At 34.7% G+C, this 18,082-nt stretch overlaps 2 protein-coding genes across 8 annotated transcripts; one reads left to right on the top strand and one right to left on the bottom strand.

Annotated features, from left to right (window-relative positions):
* Positions 1-522: 522 nt before the first annotated feature.
* Positions 523-6,689, top strand: LOC110895043 (RNA-binding protein 48). 7 transcript variants are annotated; one of them, XR_002566876.2, is made up of 10 exons: positions 529-865; positions 1,411-1,593; positions 1,694-1,777; positions 3,834-3,914; positions 4,113-4,252; positions 4,351-4,441; positions 5,277-5,349; positions 5,872-5,934; positions 6,016-6,242; positions 6,335-6,689. XR_002566876.2 is itself a non-coding variant. In XM_022142302.2 (9 exons), the coding sequence occupies exons 2-9, from the start codon at positions 1,532-1,534 to the stop codon at positions 6,088-6,090; spliced, it is 669 nt and encodes a 222-aa protein (XP_021997994.1). In that variant the 5' UTR covers positions 526-865; positions 1,493-1,531; the 3' UTR covers positions 6,091-6,664. The 7 variants fall into 7 exon arrangements, 4 of the variants coding, with proteins under 4 accessions (XP_035836475.1, XP_021997994.1, XP_021997995.1 ...); XM_022142302.2 differs by having other exon boundaries at positions 526-865; positions 1,493-1,593; positions 6,016-6,664; XR_004874142.1 differs by lacking the exon at positions 3,834-3,914 and having other exon boundaries at positions 528-865.
* Positions 6,690-6,785: 96 nt separating this feature from the next.
* Positions 6,786-7,649, bottom strand: LOC110895045. Its single transcript, XM_022142304.2, has one exon. The coding sequence runs from the start codon at positions 7,515-7,517 to the stop codon at positions 6,945-6,947; it is 573 nt and encodes a 190-aa protein (XP_021997996.1). The 5' UTR covers positions 7,518-7,649; the 3' UTR covers positions 6,786-6,944.
* Positions 7,650-18,082: the final 10,433 nt, after the last annotated feature.

Here is an 18,082-nt window from a genome sequence, read left to right as displayed (position 1 = left end):
TTAAGTTGTTTAAGTGTTTACCCATGCTACTAAGAATTATTAATTTTATTCTTGTTTGTTAATATTTATAGTAAGAAAATTACCATGTTTATTTATCATTAAAATTATCCATTGTTTACAAGAAATAACAAAGTTTAATATAAAAATTAAATGCTTTTCAAAGTATTATAAAAAAAAACCGTCATAACAAAAACTTTGGAGAAACATTAAAATAGATTAGAAGGTTAGGTATATGTGAATAATATTAATTTAAAAGACTAAATATATTAACTTAAATGTAAACATTTAAGAAAGATTCTTAAACTTTGAATTATACTTTTAAGTTTTGAATCTTACATAATTCGTTTCAAAAACCGAAAAAACCGAACTGAACCGTTGCTAAAACCGAAATAACCGTAACCGAAAAAACCGAAACGGAACAATTTTTAAAAACCAAAAACCAAACTTTCAGTTACGGTTTTGATTTTACCCAAAAACTGAACTGAACCGAACCGAACCGAACCGAACCATGGACACCCCGTTCCCCTAACAAAACAAACATCTGCCTCTTCTCAATACATAGCGACACGATATTTCTCCTCCATAGCCACCATCATCTCCTCCTCTCCTCCACAACTCCGTCGCCTTCCATCACTCCGCCGCCCATCTCCTCTCCACAGCCCCATCTCCTCTCCACAGCCCCATCTCCTCGTCGACAGCCCCATCTCCTCCACAATCCGCCGTTACTCCTCCACAATCCGCCGGTCTCCTCCTCCACAGCCGCCCTCCACATCGTCGGCCTCCACCACAGCCCCATCTCCTCCACAATCCGCCACCACTCCTCCACGCTCTGTTTCATTTCAATCTCTGCCGACGACGACTACCTGTAAGTGTCTGACCTTATGTTCCATCTTTTACATTCAATTGATGCCCTAGGGTTTCATCGTATGTGCAAGTTGTAGGATACTGGATATCGTTGTTTATGGTTAGGTATGTGAAATCTGAAATTAGGTATGTGCGAGTTGTAGGATACTGGATACCGTTGTTTAGCACAGTAGTTCAGAGGGGTAAAAATGTCATTTTACACAGTCATTCAGGGGTGCAACCAAACAGCACTTTAGTGGTTCAGCACTTACAATAGCTCCTAGGATAGCAACCTTGGTCTCATGAATTTCGCTATATATGACTAGGTTTTATTTTTAATCACGTCTTGTATGATATTAACAGTGACAAATTAGAGAAATTTTGTAGACCCATGTTGGTATTACTATAATAGTTAACATCTGGTTAAGCTCTAATATTAGTTAATTAAAATTTGGGTTCTAAATCTTCTGATTATTACTTTTTGGATCTATTTTCGTGTTTTTATTATGTGATGAACCTTGCCTGACCTGAACCGTCAAACCGACTAGTATTTTTTTTTATGTTCAGACATATGATGTTGGAACATTTAAAAAAGTGAACCCCTTGGAAAATTTTTTGGATCCGCCACTGCTAATCTAGTTTCAATCAGATCAAAGAAACGAATTCCATAGTCGTTCTCGTTAACACAATGCGGCGCAACAAAGACGAGACGCCTGCGGTACGTGTATATACCGTTTGCGACGAATCAAAGTTCGTATACCTATCTATTTCCCTAACTATCACTCGAGTTTTCCTTTATTTGTTATCTGAGCCCTAAAAAATTCTCTTGTTAATTCCTGTTCTGAATTAGGTATTTGATCGTGAGGAACGTTCCGGCGTTAGGTTGTGGTGATGAATTGCGGAAATTGTTCGGCGGATACGGTGAAATTGACGAGTAAGATACTTTTTTCTCAACTGTGTTAATAGCAGACGACTTTAGTCGATAATTGTTTAAGCGAATTTCTGCTTGTTGGTTGATAATTGGCATTCCTTACCTTAGCAATGTGTCTCGATGAGTTAGTGGTATGAGCATAGGATGCAAAATGAGTGGGTTGGGTTGGGTTGGTTGCCGGGTTGGAATGGGTTTGGGTCAGGATAGGCTGATTAAAAAAAGGGTCAGGGTAGGTTTGGGTCAAGATGGGTTTAGGTCAGGATGGATTTGGGTCAAGATGAGCTAAAAATTAATTACTATGTTGGACATAATTTCTATTTAAAGCCAACAGCTTCTATGCAGTTGGATAACCTCAATTTTACACAACAGAACTAGGCCTGGCAAACGGGTCGTGTCGTGCGGGGTTGGGTTGCGGATCAAATCAAAACGGGTTTATTCAATAAAGGGTTTTTTGGTTTGGGTCGGAACAGGTTTCGGGTCGGAACAGGTTTCGGGTCGGGACGGGTTTGTTTAAAAATGGTTATTTTGAATATTAGTGTACCAACTTCTAAGTTCTGAGTTTCTGGTTTTCGGCACCTGTTACGTGCGATCATGCCTCGTTTTACACATGTTTAAATGCCGGTTACACGTACCAGGATCTGGAAGCCCGCGTCTGCCGCCAGGTTACTCGGCGTCGGTTACACGCGTTCAGGCATCAATTACCTGTTTTTACTCTGGTTACGCATACCCGATCTGGGACACACGCGTAACCCAGCCCTGGCAAGCGCTTAATGCAGCACTCGACACGAAACCAGTTTTGCACAAGTAACCGACGCCAGTTACGCGGGCGCCCTTAGTTACCCGTGTTAATGCCTGTTACGCGCATTCCGGTGTCGTTTCACACATTTAGGTGTCGGTTATGTGCGCGGTGTTGGTTATGCGTTACTAAATGCAGGTTACACACTTACGCGTACCGGGGCCAGAAATCACCCGTTCTACGTACGCCACGTAACGCGCGTAACCCAGCTTTAAACACGCTTAACCCAGCGTTCAACGCAACTAATCGTCCATGCACGAGTGACCGGCGCTGGGTTACACACGTACCAGGTTGCGACTTTAGATTTGTATGGATGTTGCTATCTTCTATCTCAACTTATTAATTGATGCGCACAGAATGAAATACACTGTTTTCCCCAGTTAGAAAAATGGAACCAAACCATGCTGACCTGTTTGAAAAATAGCACCAACCCATTCTGACCCATTTCATAAGAAAGGGTTGTCTCAATTAACCCATTCTGACCCGTTCAATAAGAAACTGCTACCCATATCAACCCAATTTTGGGATGGCAGGTCAAATTTGCCAGGCCTGGATATGAGGAAGACTATATGATGCAGAAACGCGTAGCAATCAAATGGCTAGAAACTATAACATTAAATTAAAAGCTTTAAGTCTAACCGAATGGTTTAAAGAGACCTCAAAGGTGTCTTTACAATAATCAAAACTCAAAAACTATCTTAAAAATAAACCCTAGACCCTAATTTATTTAAAATGTAGGAAATATAATTCAATTAGGAAACAAAATAACAAACTATGAAACTAAAAATCATATAAATGATAAAAGTAAAAGTCTAATTCAAACTTGCAAAACAGAACCGCTAGACTCGCCACAGGAGGTCTCTCTGTGACCACCATCTGGCGGGAGAATCAGTGATTTGTAGAAAGCGAAAGTAAGTATTAGAGTGATGGGATTAAGTCAAATTCTACCTTGTAGGAAAAATATAGGTATTAATTTACATTGTTGACCTTTGCTGGTTTGGACTTTGGACCCTTTTTTGATCCCATCCGAATGTCACATCGGTGGTCCCCAACTGATTTGTCCCGTTACATTTGTAGTTCGGTTTTGTACTCCGATTGTTTGTATTGGGATGGTTCTTAATGTTTGTGCTTACTATGAGTCATTTTCCTGTTTGTGGTTTGTATGGCCGAACCTTAGGTACGGCAATCGGCATAGGGTGGGTTGGCCTATCAGGTTGTTACCCCTTCATTCGCATAATATCATTTTGTGTTTCTCTTTTTTAGATTTGTACCGTTGGATGATGAAGATTGTGAACCATATACTGATGTTTATTGGATAAAGTTTCATCAAGTCCACAATGCTCGGTAGTTTAAACAATTTAATTCATTTTCTGTCATATGACATTAGAATATGTTATATATATACATGTTTTGCCCCTTTTCAAGAAATTCATATTACGCCTATTGTTCTATATACATTCACAAATCGCGAATACTCTTATTAGTTGATTAAACTTATCTGCAAAGCAAGCCTCTTATGTAATGAAAGCTTCTATTATGTAGGTTTGCCAAAAGGAAGTTGGATGAATCAATTTTTATTGGAAATCGGATTCAAGTTTCATATGCACCACAATACGAGAGCCTTGATGACACCAAGGAGAAATTAGAAGGAAGAAGAAAAGAAGTTGTGGCTAGACTTACTCGTAAGTCATTTAGCAACTAACATTATCCTATATTTATTAAAAAGAACATGTTTACTATATGAAAGGAGTGCCACTATGTTTTGTCTTGGTTGTTTCAGCCGGAAGATCGAAGGGTCCTTATGTTTCCAGTGCAGGTTCTACTCCATCCCACAATAATTTTGTTCCGCAGCCATTAAATATTCAACAAAGGTATACATCTAATATGTATTGTTTTCTCCTGAGTCATTGGGCGCTAGTCGAGGGGTGGGGTACTGACTAGTGATTAATAGGATTGGAATTTTATATGTTATTTTTCAAACTTATATATATATATATATATATATATATATATATATATATATATATATATATATATATAGGGAGGGGCTCATGCGAGAACCACCCTTATTGTGAGAACCTTGAGAACCAATGTGAACACAACCTAAAATAGCTAAAAAAACCTAAAAAAACCTAAAAAAACCTAAAACCTAAAAACTAAACCCCCAAAAAACCTAAAAAACTAAAAACTAAACCCCCAAAAAACCTAAAAAAAATTAATTTTTTTTAAATATTTTTTATGCTCAAATCGCTACTTTTAGTGGCCAAAAAAAAAATTTTTAATTTTTTTTTGCTTCGAAAAGTAGCGATTTTTATATAAAAATAAAAAAAAATTAAAAATTTTTTTTGTGTGATTTTTAGCTATTTTTAGGCATTTTTGGTGTGTTCACATTGGTTCTCGCAGTTCTCACAATAAGAGGTGGTTCTCGCATGATCTTCTCCCTATATATATATGACGAAATATTTTTTAAAATTTTGTACATAATCTTTCAAAGTTATTAATCAGACTGATTTTTCATTTACTTCAAAGATTTTGACCAATTTTGACCGACTTACTACCGATTACCATTTTTGGTTCTACTAGGTGAAGTTTAGTCGATGAACTACCGAGTTACCGATTATTGCTGATTAATCCCGATTTTTACAACACTGATTAAACATAATACTTAGTTCTTTTTGGAAACTTGATTATATGTTATTGTTACAGCGACCCAAGAGAGACGCAACGCCAACATACCGTCCATAGTCGAAATTTACCTTCAATGGTTTCTTCTAATCAGGTGCAAACCTTTAGATTATTATATTGACATATCATCAGAAAATATGAAATTCTCAACTCTCAAGTCTGATATGATATTGCATTGTATTTGCAATTTTCGAATGAACTGTGTCATGCTGATTGAATCTGTGCAGCATGTAATCCACTAAACATTTTTTTATATATGAAATGAAGACGCGTAATATTATACTATCCGAATTTCCTTACATTACGTCTAGATTGTAGTCAAAGTCGGGAGCCTAATATGCAATACTAAAAGTTTCTTCAATTTGTCAATGGGGTGGTGGTCCATTGACAAAGGCAAAGCCTTTAAACACTTTGGGAGGGGGAGGTCTTGGGTTCAAGTCCCACAGACAACAGGATTAAAAAGAAATTTGCCGTTGAAAAAAAATAAAAATAAAAAGTTTCTTCAATTTATGTGACTTAAAATCTATGTTTTATGCTTGTATCGCTGAGTTAGCTTATGTGTGCCACTGTGCTGAGTGCTGACTCACAAACATTTTTTTGTTAATTATAATATCAGGATTATTTTCCAGTAGAGTCGATGAATCAGACGGTTCGACTGGTCAGGGAAAAACTCAACAAGGTGTGTATCGCTAATCAACTGTTATCCTTTCACTCTGTCAGCGGTCTTTTATAATCTTTTTTCTTTTTTTGTATTTTCTAGATCGAGTCAGATGTGGACGCTTTGAAAGCAGGGTCTTCCAAGAGACCACGGAATGACAATAGACGAAGAATTTGACAGCCATTAGCTTGATTAATAAACTTCAGTCGTCAATATAGAGATATTAGCTGCTTATTTTCCCTGGTTCATAATTTTTTTAACCTGAAGCTGGGCATGCTTTTGGTTAAACCACAGCTTAGCCTCTTGTGCCTATGCAGAGCATTTTATTGGTGATATGAAAGAAAGGCCTTTTTTCTTTCTTTTTTAGTTTATTCAAGGATTTAAGTTCGAGATTTGTAATGTTATTTCGACTTTATTGAAGGTGTAGTGAAAGAAAAGCAAAATGGATGCAAACGGGAAGCTCATAGGAAGGCCAATTAGCCGATTTTAAAGTAATTGAGGCAAGGCTTTAAAATATAGTTTCATTTGGTATGAAAAATAGTTTTCTGAAGGGGTATTTTGAATGTGAATGGATTAAGGAGATACACTTCCATTAGAGGTGGCAAAAACACAAAATGGGTAGGTTGGGCTAAATTATTGGTACGGGTCGAAACAGGCCAGGAGAGATTTTGGGATACTTTGTTCCCAACTTTTTATGGTTTAAATGAGTATGAAACTTCTCAATAAATGTATAATCTTTTGAATGAAGTGATTTAGGAGCTTTTATATTTCAAAAATACACTTTATGTGACCTTATGTCACAAAAGCCAATCATCAGGTTTATATCTAGGAAAGAAATAAGCAAAGCTTGAGTAAAGAACACAAGGTACAACTTGAATTTAAACCTTCATTAAAGTGAAGATGTTAATTCCACAACCACTTCATAATTAATCATATAATAAGAAATAAGCATGAACACCACCACCACCATTAAAGAACATCTACTTGACCAAACTTTGGTCAAATCTATCATACAACGAGGTACTCTACATTCAATAAATTTGTGGTCCTTTACCAGATTTGAAATTCATTTCATGATCCTGATTACCACCGAACCGCACTTGATCATCTCTAAATTCACCCTTGCGAAATGAGTTAGGTCTTCCCATAGATGGTTCTCGGAACGAGTCGGGCCGGCCCATGTTTGGCCCCATGTTAGGTCGCCCCATGTTCGGGCCCATGTTAGGTCTCCCCATGTTTGGGCCCATGTTCGGCTCACGGAACGAATTAGGCCGACCCATGTTTGGATCACCATTTGCAGCCACCTTAGCGCTTGATAACCTCTTATCAAACCCGAACTCAATGTCCCCATCTTTAGTTTGGAACGCATTACGGCTAGGCTTCATATCCTTCTCTTTGGCCGGTCGACTATGCTTAGACGGTTTCATCTTGTTATGACGCTTATTACACAACCGCCCAAGAAAGCAAGCAACCGCTGATATGACCACGATCACAGCCAATACTATGAAAACCGACCCAAACGAGCCATTCGACTGGCGGTGTGTGGGCGGGTTTGTTTCAGAAACCGGGTAAACTAACGGCGTTTGGTCCGCAACAATAGACATTTCTAAAAACTGTTAAAAGAGAAAGATAGCAAGAATATGGGCAACGGGTATGGTTTAGAGGGGTTGTTTGAGTGTGAGCAAAGTTAAGAATATGAAGGAAACAAGCAAGAACAATAAGAATAAGTGTGTTGGGGTGGTTTTATGTTGTGAATTTAAAAGCAATGAGAATTGCTTTAATAAAGAGACAGCTAGTAAAGAAACATATTCTGACTGAGTGGTATTTATTTGCTTTGTTATAAGAGAAAGCAAATTTTTGGCTCCTTTGAACATTATCTCAAGGCCCCATTCTTCATTACATACACACTCTTGGGGTTAATGCACATCAATTATTGTCTCCATAAACCATATGTTTCTTATTATCATATCAACACTTTATTGCTACATTCGTCATTCTATTTTTTAGTTAAATAAATTTTGGTACTTAACAAATTTCATATATGTTTTCCCTTATATAATTCTAATTGTTTTAAAATTATAGCTAAAATCGTGTTTCTGGCCTTTCCCTGGGTCTCCTATCATTGCCCACTGGTGCCTCACTTTGCACCAAGTGGGATTGAACCTGCATCTCACAAGAGAAATGCAAGCCTTACACCACTTGATATAGAGATCATCGGCAACGTGTAGGCTAATGTAACAAAAAAAAAAAAAAATACATGGTAAAGCTTTAATGAAAACACCAATGGGATGGTGGTCCATTGGCAAAGGCAATGCCTTTAAACACCTTGGGAGGGGGAGGTCTTGGGTTCAAGTCTCACAGACGACAGGAGTAATGAAATTTGCCATTAAAAAAAAAAATGCTTTAATGAAAACATTAATTTAGTTTGAGAATGGCCAATGATCTCTAGATCAAGTGGTGGAAAGCTTGCATTTCTCTTGAAATATGCAGGTTCAACTCTCACTTGGTGCAGAGTGAGGCACTGGTGGACAAAGATAGGAGACCCAGGGAAACCTGGGTTGGATTCTTGAGCCAAACGGGTTTTACTGGTAATTTCATTGTCGTGTTTATGGGCGGATGAATTACTGGGTTTTCTCCGGAATTGGTGGTGGACTCAGGTTAGTCTCGGAGTGTTCCGTTTGTCTAGTGGGTACCCCAAAAATACTCAGGATTGATTATGTTGGCCGTTAAAAAAAAGTTTGAGAATGATAAGCAAGTTTGAAGGCATGTGGATTTGCGCTTGGGAACATGACAGTCAAATAAAATTTCTCGAACGAAGCTAAAGTTGATTAATCGGGGTCACTTTCAAACAGATATTTGTTGGAGATGCGATAAAAGGGAAAGCAAAAAACATGTCGGAATATAAGACATTATTGTTTCCAATCGGTCTCGACTTTCACTTTCACTTTTATTTATCATTTGTTTTTGAATGATGTTACTAAGGTTATCAAAGCAACCAGTCTGAAAGTAGTTTAAATCGTATTCAAATATATAAAGTCCTCAATGTCTTTTCTTTTCACTTATATTATTACAAGTACACATTAAATATTTATTAAAATTTAGTATACAAATAAAAAATACGTGCGCTGTGAACATGTAACAGACAAGTCCATAGTTGCACACCTAAATTTATGAAAATATCTAATAATTTATTAATGATTAAGCAAACTTGACATTTATTATAAATATGTAGAGTACAAGTCCATAGTTGCACACCTAAATTTATGAAAATATCTAATAATTTATTATTAATGATTAAGCAAACTTGACATTTACCTATATATTAATACTAGGTTATAACCCCGTGTATTACACGGGTCGAATAAATGAATTTTATATAGCTCATTATTCATTTATTTAATTAATATAAGAAAACTTTGAAAGTGTGGCAAGAAAATCATAAAATAAATGCGTACAACGAATGATAGGCGTCACACATTAATGTTTTATTATATAGTATAGTATAGATATATATTTAGATTGATATAAATAGATTATTCTATTGTAGTAAAATTTGTTAACGAAGTCTTAGTAAATTTAACCCTTTATTTAAAACTTGTAAATGTAACAAAGTCTCAATAAATTTAACCCTTTATTTAAAACTTGTAAACGTAGAAATGATAAATAATATTAGTTAATTTTATTTTGAGTTTCGTAAAATCTATTTGATACGCCATGTCTTATGGATAATTTTTTATTTTAGTTTAATCTCTTCTAATTAATTATAAATAATCCTCCTACTAAATATTATTTGGTCTAATTATTACTTTTATATTTATCAATGTACTTCAAATTCAAACTTAGTTATCTAATTTGGTATTAGAGTAAATTACGATTTTAGCCACTGTGGTTATATCACTTTTACTCTTTTACCCCAAAAAGGAATCTTTTAACATCTGAGCACTTAACGTCTTTTTTTTATAACCCCTTTGGATCTCAACGTATTTTTTCTAACCCTTTTGGCCCCTAAAAGTGAATGGATGGGATTAGTGTTAGGAGCCAAAAGGGTTAGAAAAAAGACGTTGAGGACCCATATGTTAAAAGATTATTTTTTTGCTAAAAGGGTAAAAGTAATATAATCATAGGGACCAAAATCGTAATTTACTCTTGATATTAATATTTATTATTTAGTGTATTCTCTTCTACTAAATATTATTGTGTAGTACACATGTATTAATATATATAATATATAAACAAAGAAACTTTGAAACAATAATATAGAAGTTTGAAATTTCAGAAATACGATTTGACAAAATAGAAATTACGTACCGATCATATTAATTAACTATAGATAAATATAAAAGTAATAATTAGAACAAATAATATTTAGTAGGAGGATTATTTATAATTAATTAGAAAAGATTAAATTAAAATAAAAATTATCTATAAGACATGGCCTAATATGATGACAAGTGTCCCCATAATGGTTTCTTTTATTATATAGTATAGATTAATGTTTAATATTTAATATTTAATATTTAATATTTAATATTTATTTAATATTTAATATTTAATATAATATTAATTAATTTTAGAATCAAATGAACAGTAATTAGTAATTTATCTATAGATGGACATAATGAACAATAACATCCTCAAGGGATTAGTAAATGGTATCGAGTATTGGGTACCAGTATCAAATATCAAACCGAGTATATTTTTTGTTCCGAATTGGTATCGACTTTTGACATTTTCCGTATCGGTTCGGCACCGGTATTCACCAGTTTTTACCCTCAAATACCGGTACCGTACCAGTACCAAACCGTACCATACCAGATATATTCGGTACCGGTACCCACTTTTTGGGATTTTCCTGTAGCAACGTAGCAATGCAAGTAAACTGCACCGTTTAGATTACTTTTCATACACACTGTAAGTAAACTATATTTCGTTTGAATAAGGTTCTATATACAAAACAACTTATTTTGTTTTCTTTTTTTGTCTTTTTTTTCGGTACCAGTTGGTACCGAGCTCATCAAATCCTGTAGCAACGTAGCAATGCAAGTAATTGCACCGTTTAGATTAATTTTCATACACACCGGAAGTAAACTATATTTCGTTTGAATGAGGTTTTATATACAAAACAACTTATTTTGTTTTTTTTTTGTTAACTTGGATATTTAGATTATTGATAAGCAAATTATATCAAATCCTGTAATCAAATCGATATCGTATCGGTACCAAATTTACTATACCAATCATTTTCGGTACCAATTTGGTACCCACCTTTTGGCGTTTTCAGAATCGTTACTTTCGGTTCGACACCGGTCTAGCACCATACCTGCATTTACTGATTTTTACCTTAAAATACCATACTGTATGGTACCTAGCATTTTCGGTGCCGGTACCTAATTTCGATGATTTTCCGGATCGGTACTTTCGGTGCCGTTACCGGTACCGAGCTCATCCATATTTTAACGTGTTAGCACCGTAATAACTAAACTGAAAACAACCGAATTTCCAACGTGTAGGACGTGTGGGTCCTATTATTATAATTAGATTATTTAAAATTGTTTTTTTAGGAAGAACTGACTATTGTTAACACGTCATTTTTTATATATGTTTTGATATTTGGTATCTACTTGCCGTTGCCGAAACGCGTTTTACAGACATTAGGTCCCCGCCGCAAAGCGAGGGCGGAAATTCTACTAGTTTATTATAAATATGTAGAGTTTTTATACGAGAAGTGAAAGGATTTTTTTTTTTTTTTTTGAATTTTTTTTCCCAATCTTGTCAACCACGTATTTTAGTCCCACAATCTAAAAAAAATCGTGTATTTACACTAGCATAATAATTATAATCACTCTAGAGTAATTACACATAATTACTCTACTAGAGTAAATACACGATTATTTTTACATTTTGCAACTAAAAATCATGTTTAGATGGAAAATAAAATTTTAAATAAATAAAAAAAAATTACTTTACTTCTCATGTTAAGACCTATTTGTATGTGAAGACCGGTCATTTCATTACACTAAATATATAAACATACTGAATTTGACATGTATTATAAATATGCAAACATATTTAATTCAGTAATTTTAAATGTGTCAAAACAGTTTAAGTTTATCATTTTATGCATTATCGGCATGAACAAAATATTATTTTCTGAAAAAAATAAAAATATTATTATTAATAAAATCAGTAATTTTATTTTTTGTAACATGTTTGTTTTACTTATTAGAACACCTATTGCACCTTGGCGCCCTCACCACTTAGGCATGGTAGTGCCTCGAAAACCGATACGTTGGCGCCAATGGAGGGCGCCAACAACCTCCCCGCCAACCTGCTAACGGGCGTTAAAAAAGTATATTTAAAAAAAAACTTACAAATTTTTACCTATAAGGTCATGTGTAGTCATAAAGCCTCTTTGGGGGGTGTTATGCGACAAATGACTAAATGCGTAAGAGAGGGGTTTTATGGGGCTTTATATCACGATAGGGTGTAGTGGTAAGAGGGTTATATAACCCTTCAATTATACATACATATGTATGTATATATATGTGTGTGTGGGGGGGGGGGGGGAGATGGCGCAAATGTTCACGCTGCTATCTCTATCGCGGCTCTAAGATTTTTCACCCCCATAGTGCCCCCTGTTTTGGTGTTGGGCGGCGCTATGGCCCTCTTCCCCGTTGTAAAACGCCCCATTACACATGCTCTAAATACCCCCCCCCCCCTTCATTTTTTACCTACAAATTTTTACAAATCTTTTTCAACCAATCTCACAGCAACATCAAAAAACCGAACATGGTGCATTGGACGGAGGAGGATGATATCGCACTTGTCACATCGATCGTCGATGCACAGCGTACGTTACAACGTGGTCAAACCGCGTATTGGGGACAAGCGTTCTAGCTATACCGACAACACGTTGGAAACGCTCGTCACAATTTAAACGCATGCCAACACAAGTGGCGTGAACTAAAACCAAAGCTGGATCGGTTTAAAGTTTGTTTCGACCGTGTCCCTGTGGGGGACCTGAGCCACGACGATCAAATGGAGATCACGAAGATTGAGTAGAGGCACGACAGGAATCCGGAATTTAAGTGGGTTCCCCACTTCAATATTTATCGAACTTTGTAATTTTTTAGGAATTATTAACTACTTTTTTTTTAATTTTTTACGATTTAATAAGTAGTTTTTTTTTTTTTAATTTTTAGGATGTTATGTAACTTTTTTTAAAATTAATATAAGTTTGTGTTTTATTTTATAAATCTCAAGTATATAAAAAATATAAAAAAACCAGCATGGACCACCAACGCCGCTAACCCACGCCGCTTCCACACCCCACTTTTTTGGGGGTGGTCTGGTGAAGCCCACAATCGCACGTGTTGAACAAAGCCCCCAATCCAATCCCCATACCCCATAGATTAAAGGTGTAAAGTGTGTCCCGATAACATCGACTAGTGCACTCACCTGAATACATGTATAAAGGTATATAATTTGGGAGTGGTGCGGTGGGTGGAGTTCCCAATCATGATTAGAGCAATGATAGTTGTTGGATCCTATTAATTTGTTAACTCTTTTTGGTAATTATAATTGAAATATTAATTATAACTAGGTTATAACCCCGTGTATTACACGGGATTGAATAAATAAAATTTTTATACTAAATAAAAAAAGAGTTAATTACACCGTTAGTCCCTGTGGTTTATGGAAAATAACAAAGTCAGGTAGTAATAGTTTAAAATCACATTCTGATGTTCTAACTTTTCATTTTGTAGCAACATGGGGTATTAACACTAACTTTAGTTAACTTTTCTGTTAAGTTTAAATGAAATTACTAAAATACATTTTTTTTCAACTACAAGGGCCATTTAAGTAATATTAAATAACATAATAAACTTGTTAAAAATTAAAAACTAACCACATCCATCTCCCCCACACAAACTTTCCAGCCACCGCCACCATCCCTTTCACTACCATCCAGTCCTAAACCCACCCCTTTCACCACCCTCCTATACCGACAACAACCTCCTCACCACCACCGTATATAGAAGGTGGAAGCATCTAGAAACAGATCTGGGACACTTTCGTCTCCTCCCAAAACAACCTCTGCAATAGCCACTGAACCAAAATCTGTCTCTGATATTCACCAGGTTGAACATGGAATGATTAATAATGGGGTTGAAGAATGGGATTTTGAATCTCTCATGAGAGAAATAGGGCTTTACACATCTGATAGGGTTGTGCTTTCAGATCTCTTTGGGGTTGTGGTGGTGGGCGGCAGGTGGTGGGAGCCGTAGGTGTCGACGGGTAAAGAAAGAGGTGATGGTGGTGCTTGTTGGTTGCGGTGGCAGGTGGTAGTGGAAGGTGGTGGCAGGTAGTGAGGGAGAGAGACGAAAGTAAGTGGTGAGAATTGCGACAGGGGTTTAAGGGGAATCAGTTTTAATGGTGGCAATGGTGTGTTATAATTGTTCTGACCGACCACCACACTAATGAGACTCCCACTCCTTTTAATTTGGTTCGTATTTTCCATAGAGGGGAAAAATATCATGGTGGTAGATCAAGAGGCAGTGGGGGTGTTGCGGTGGTCACCGAAAAAAATTCAAACGTTTCAGGTTGTGTTGGTGGTGGTGGCCGGATAATGGAGGTGGTGGTTATCTGAAATTAGAAGTGGGGGTGGTGATCTGAGAGAGATAAAGAAAGTTTTTAAATGTTATTTTTTGGTAAATTACAAAACAGTCCCTCATCAACCATATAGTTGCATAATTAGTCCATTAGATGTAAAATGACTTAACTGCCCATGAACCTAACAAAAAAACTAACATTGGTTAGTCTTAATACTCTAGGTTGTTACAAAATTGAAAGTTGATACCCCAAAATATGATTTTAAACTATTAGTACCTGATCTTGTTACTTCATATAAACCACAGGGACTAACCATGTAATTAACTCATAATAAAACAATATATCTTTAAAAACCTCATTTATTGTACGGGTTGAATAAATATAATTTTATATATTAAATAATAAAAAGTTATATATATAAGAACCATATTGTACGGGTTGAATAAATGTAATTTTATATACCAAATAAAAAAGTTATATCTTTAAAACCACGTGTATTATACGGGTTGAATAAATGTAATATTGTTTACCAAATAATAAAATAATACATCTTTAAAAACCTCATTTATTACACGGGTTGAATAAATGTAATTTTATATACCAAATAATAAAAAAAAATTACCTCTTTAAAAATATGTGCATTACACGGTTTGAATAAATATAATTTTCTATACTAAATAATAAAAAATATATATATCCTTAAAAAAACCCCGTGTATTATACGAATTAAATAAATCTAATTTTATATATCAAACAATAAAAAGTTATATATTAAAAAACCTCATGTATTACATGGGTCGAGTAAATGTAATTTTGTATAGTGAAAATAAAAATATTTAATATATTAATACAAAGTTCGGTTTTCGTGATAAAAATAGATTATTCTGTTGCAAAATTTGTTAACGAAGTCTCAATAAATTTAACCCTTTATTTAAAACTCCGTAAATGTATAAATGATAAACAATATTAGTTAATTTTATTTTAAGTTTCGTAAAATATATTTGATACCGAACTAAACAAAACGTTTAAATATAATTAATTCAAATAAATAATATTATAAATGAGAAGGAGATTAAACTAAATAATAAGTATCAATAAGATATTAAACTAATAATATTTAGTAGGAGGGTTATCTATAATATAAGATATTAAACTAAATAATATTTAGTAGGAGGATTATATATAATTAATTAAAAAAATTAAACTAAAATAATAATTATCTATAAGAGATGGTCTAATATGATGACAAGTGTCCCTAAATAGTATAGATTACATATTATCAAGATTGGTTTCAAAAGGAGATGCGATGAAGTGAAAGGATAAAGCTTCTTTTGCCGTTTAAAAAACAATTATTTGAGGAGGCCTGAGATGATCTCACTACCAATCTTAGGGGCTTTGATCAAAAGCAATATTTGGGTATATTCGCAATGGTGTGCATTGTTGGTGAGGTGACGAATCGATGGCGTGACAACATGTAAGTTCATGGTTCAAGGTTCAACAAATATTTGCCTTTTTCAGTGGTGTGGCAACATGTAAGTTTATGGTTCAAGGTTCAACAAATATTTGCCTTTTTCAGTAGTACGGGATTTGTTTGAGCTGCACAAGATGGTTAGAAAATATGAGAATAAAAAAGAAATATTTTATGGAATCATTATAACTGTATATTGGTGCATTTGAAAGTTGAGGAATGAGGTTCTCTGATGTAGTTATGTTGTAATATGTTGTATTCCGCTTGTTGATAAAATTTTGCCTTCTTAAAAATTGCTGGAATTGAATACTAATGAATATTTTATTTAAGGAATAATGTTAATTTCTTTTTAGTTAAATAAACCCTGATGAAAATAAGCTTGAATCTCCATAATGTGTTGGTAATTTTAGTATTATCAACGTATTTTCGTGATATGGGATTAACTTGTCGACCAAGTTAATCTTGTTAATAATTGGACAAGTTAGGAGATGCTGGAGTGCATGCTCGTGTGATATTAACAAGATATGGCGTATTATCGGTTTTGATTTTATTTATAAACTTGTAAATTAAATGTATATATATTTAATAACTAATCTTGGGCCTTTATATAATTAATTGGTTTTATTAATTTCCATGTGGGCCTTAGATTGCATGGATCAATCTGATGGGTTCTTAAAGACCAAAACAACAAACCGTTGGGCTTTGGTGGAAGGGTCCATGTCAATTTGATAAAAATGAAATATAATGAACCGATGTTTTTTGGTGTGCACACAATGTACACGAAAAGGAAGATACAATTTTTTTTTTCTTGGTTGAAACTTGAAAACTGGTTCGAACATACGAACAGAAAAGGTACGCGAGTCAGCAAATCAGATTATTTACAACAAAGATCAAACATTTTCGTGGTTGTGTTCGATTGAATTGATTTTCGGTTCGATTTGCTGGGTTTCGTAGTTGATTACGGATTTAGTTACTTTGGGTTCGGTTCTTCGGAAAGTTCAACATTCTTTGTTGGGTTTTCTGTTGATGGATTGGGTTCGATTAAGGGTGATGGTTCTGTTCTTTGGTCTATTAAACTAGTTCTATACCCGTCCGGTTTCACGTAATAATATGGAAAACTGACTTTCTTTGAGTTATAAACAAAGTCAAATAAGGTGTCAATTAAAAGCACAACTCATTAAGACAACAAAAAAAATAAGTGAGCGTAACAATAAAACCACAAGACGATAGCTTTCACAGCATTCTTTAATGTTTTTTTCACATCACTTTCAAGCTGAAACAGAGCATGTTTATTGCAATAGCATTTTCAGCCAGCAAAATATAATCAGAATAAAAAATAATGTAGAAATTGTCTTCAAACCAAACACATATCAAAGGAAAATTTTCACTCGCCTTAATACTTGAACTTCTTGCAACGTCGATAATACTCTTGTAATCCTCCATATACTACACACCAACATCAACAAAAACTGATAGATAAGATACTTACTTCTACACAACCTTAATTATGCAAAGCTGAGGGTTGAGACTTGTCCGTCGTTGCTGATAACAACAAGCTATGTTCCAACACCACTGATTTTGTGAACAAACGATATAAGCATCCAGGAGTTCTCGAACCTGAAACCATCGGCGATGCGACTGAGATGACGGCGGAATGATATGGAAAACTGACTTACTGATTTGAAGGGTATTTTGATGTGCATTTTGAAAGTGATTATGAGATTTTGAATGATTAGAATTCAGATTAGATAGCCAACCTGATCTAAATAAAAAATAAAATAAAAAAAGAAATGATCTAAATAACCAACCTGATCTCGATAACCATCACTTTTAGTGTTATTCAGCTGGTGCTTCCTCAGTTCCACAGGAGCATATGAGATCAGCAAATGGCAAAATCCTTTCTTTTCCTAAGCATGTGAGATCCACAATGTTGTTAGAACATAAAATGTGTCAAATTCCTTTTGTTATCGTAATACAAAAAGGACCTAAACATCATTCAAAACTTAGAACATATACAATTTATTTAACAAAATTGTAAGTAAGAGCTTATGTGTAAACATTTAGTTCAAAGACAAATGCCGTTACGGA

The sequence above is a fragment of the Helianthus annuus genome, chromosome 12 (assembly GCF_002127325.2).
Source record: "Helianthus annuus cultivar XRQ/B chromosome 12, HanXRQr2.0-SUNRISE, whole genome shotgun sequence".
In the NCBI taxonomy this organism is placed as follows: Eukaryota; Viridiplantae; Streptophyta; class Magnoliopsida; order Asterales; family Asteraceae; genus Helianthus; species Helianthus annuus.
The sequence above is the reverse complement of the archived record's forward strand: the minus strand, read 5'-3'. Positions and strand labels throughout refer to the sequence as shown.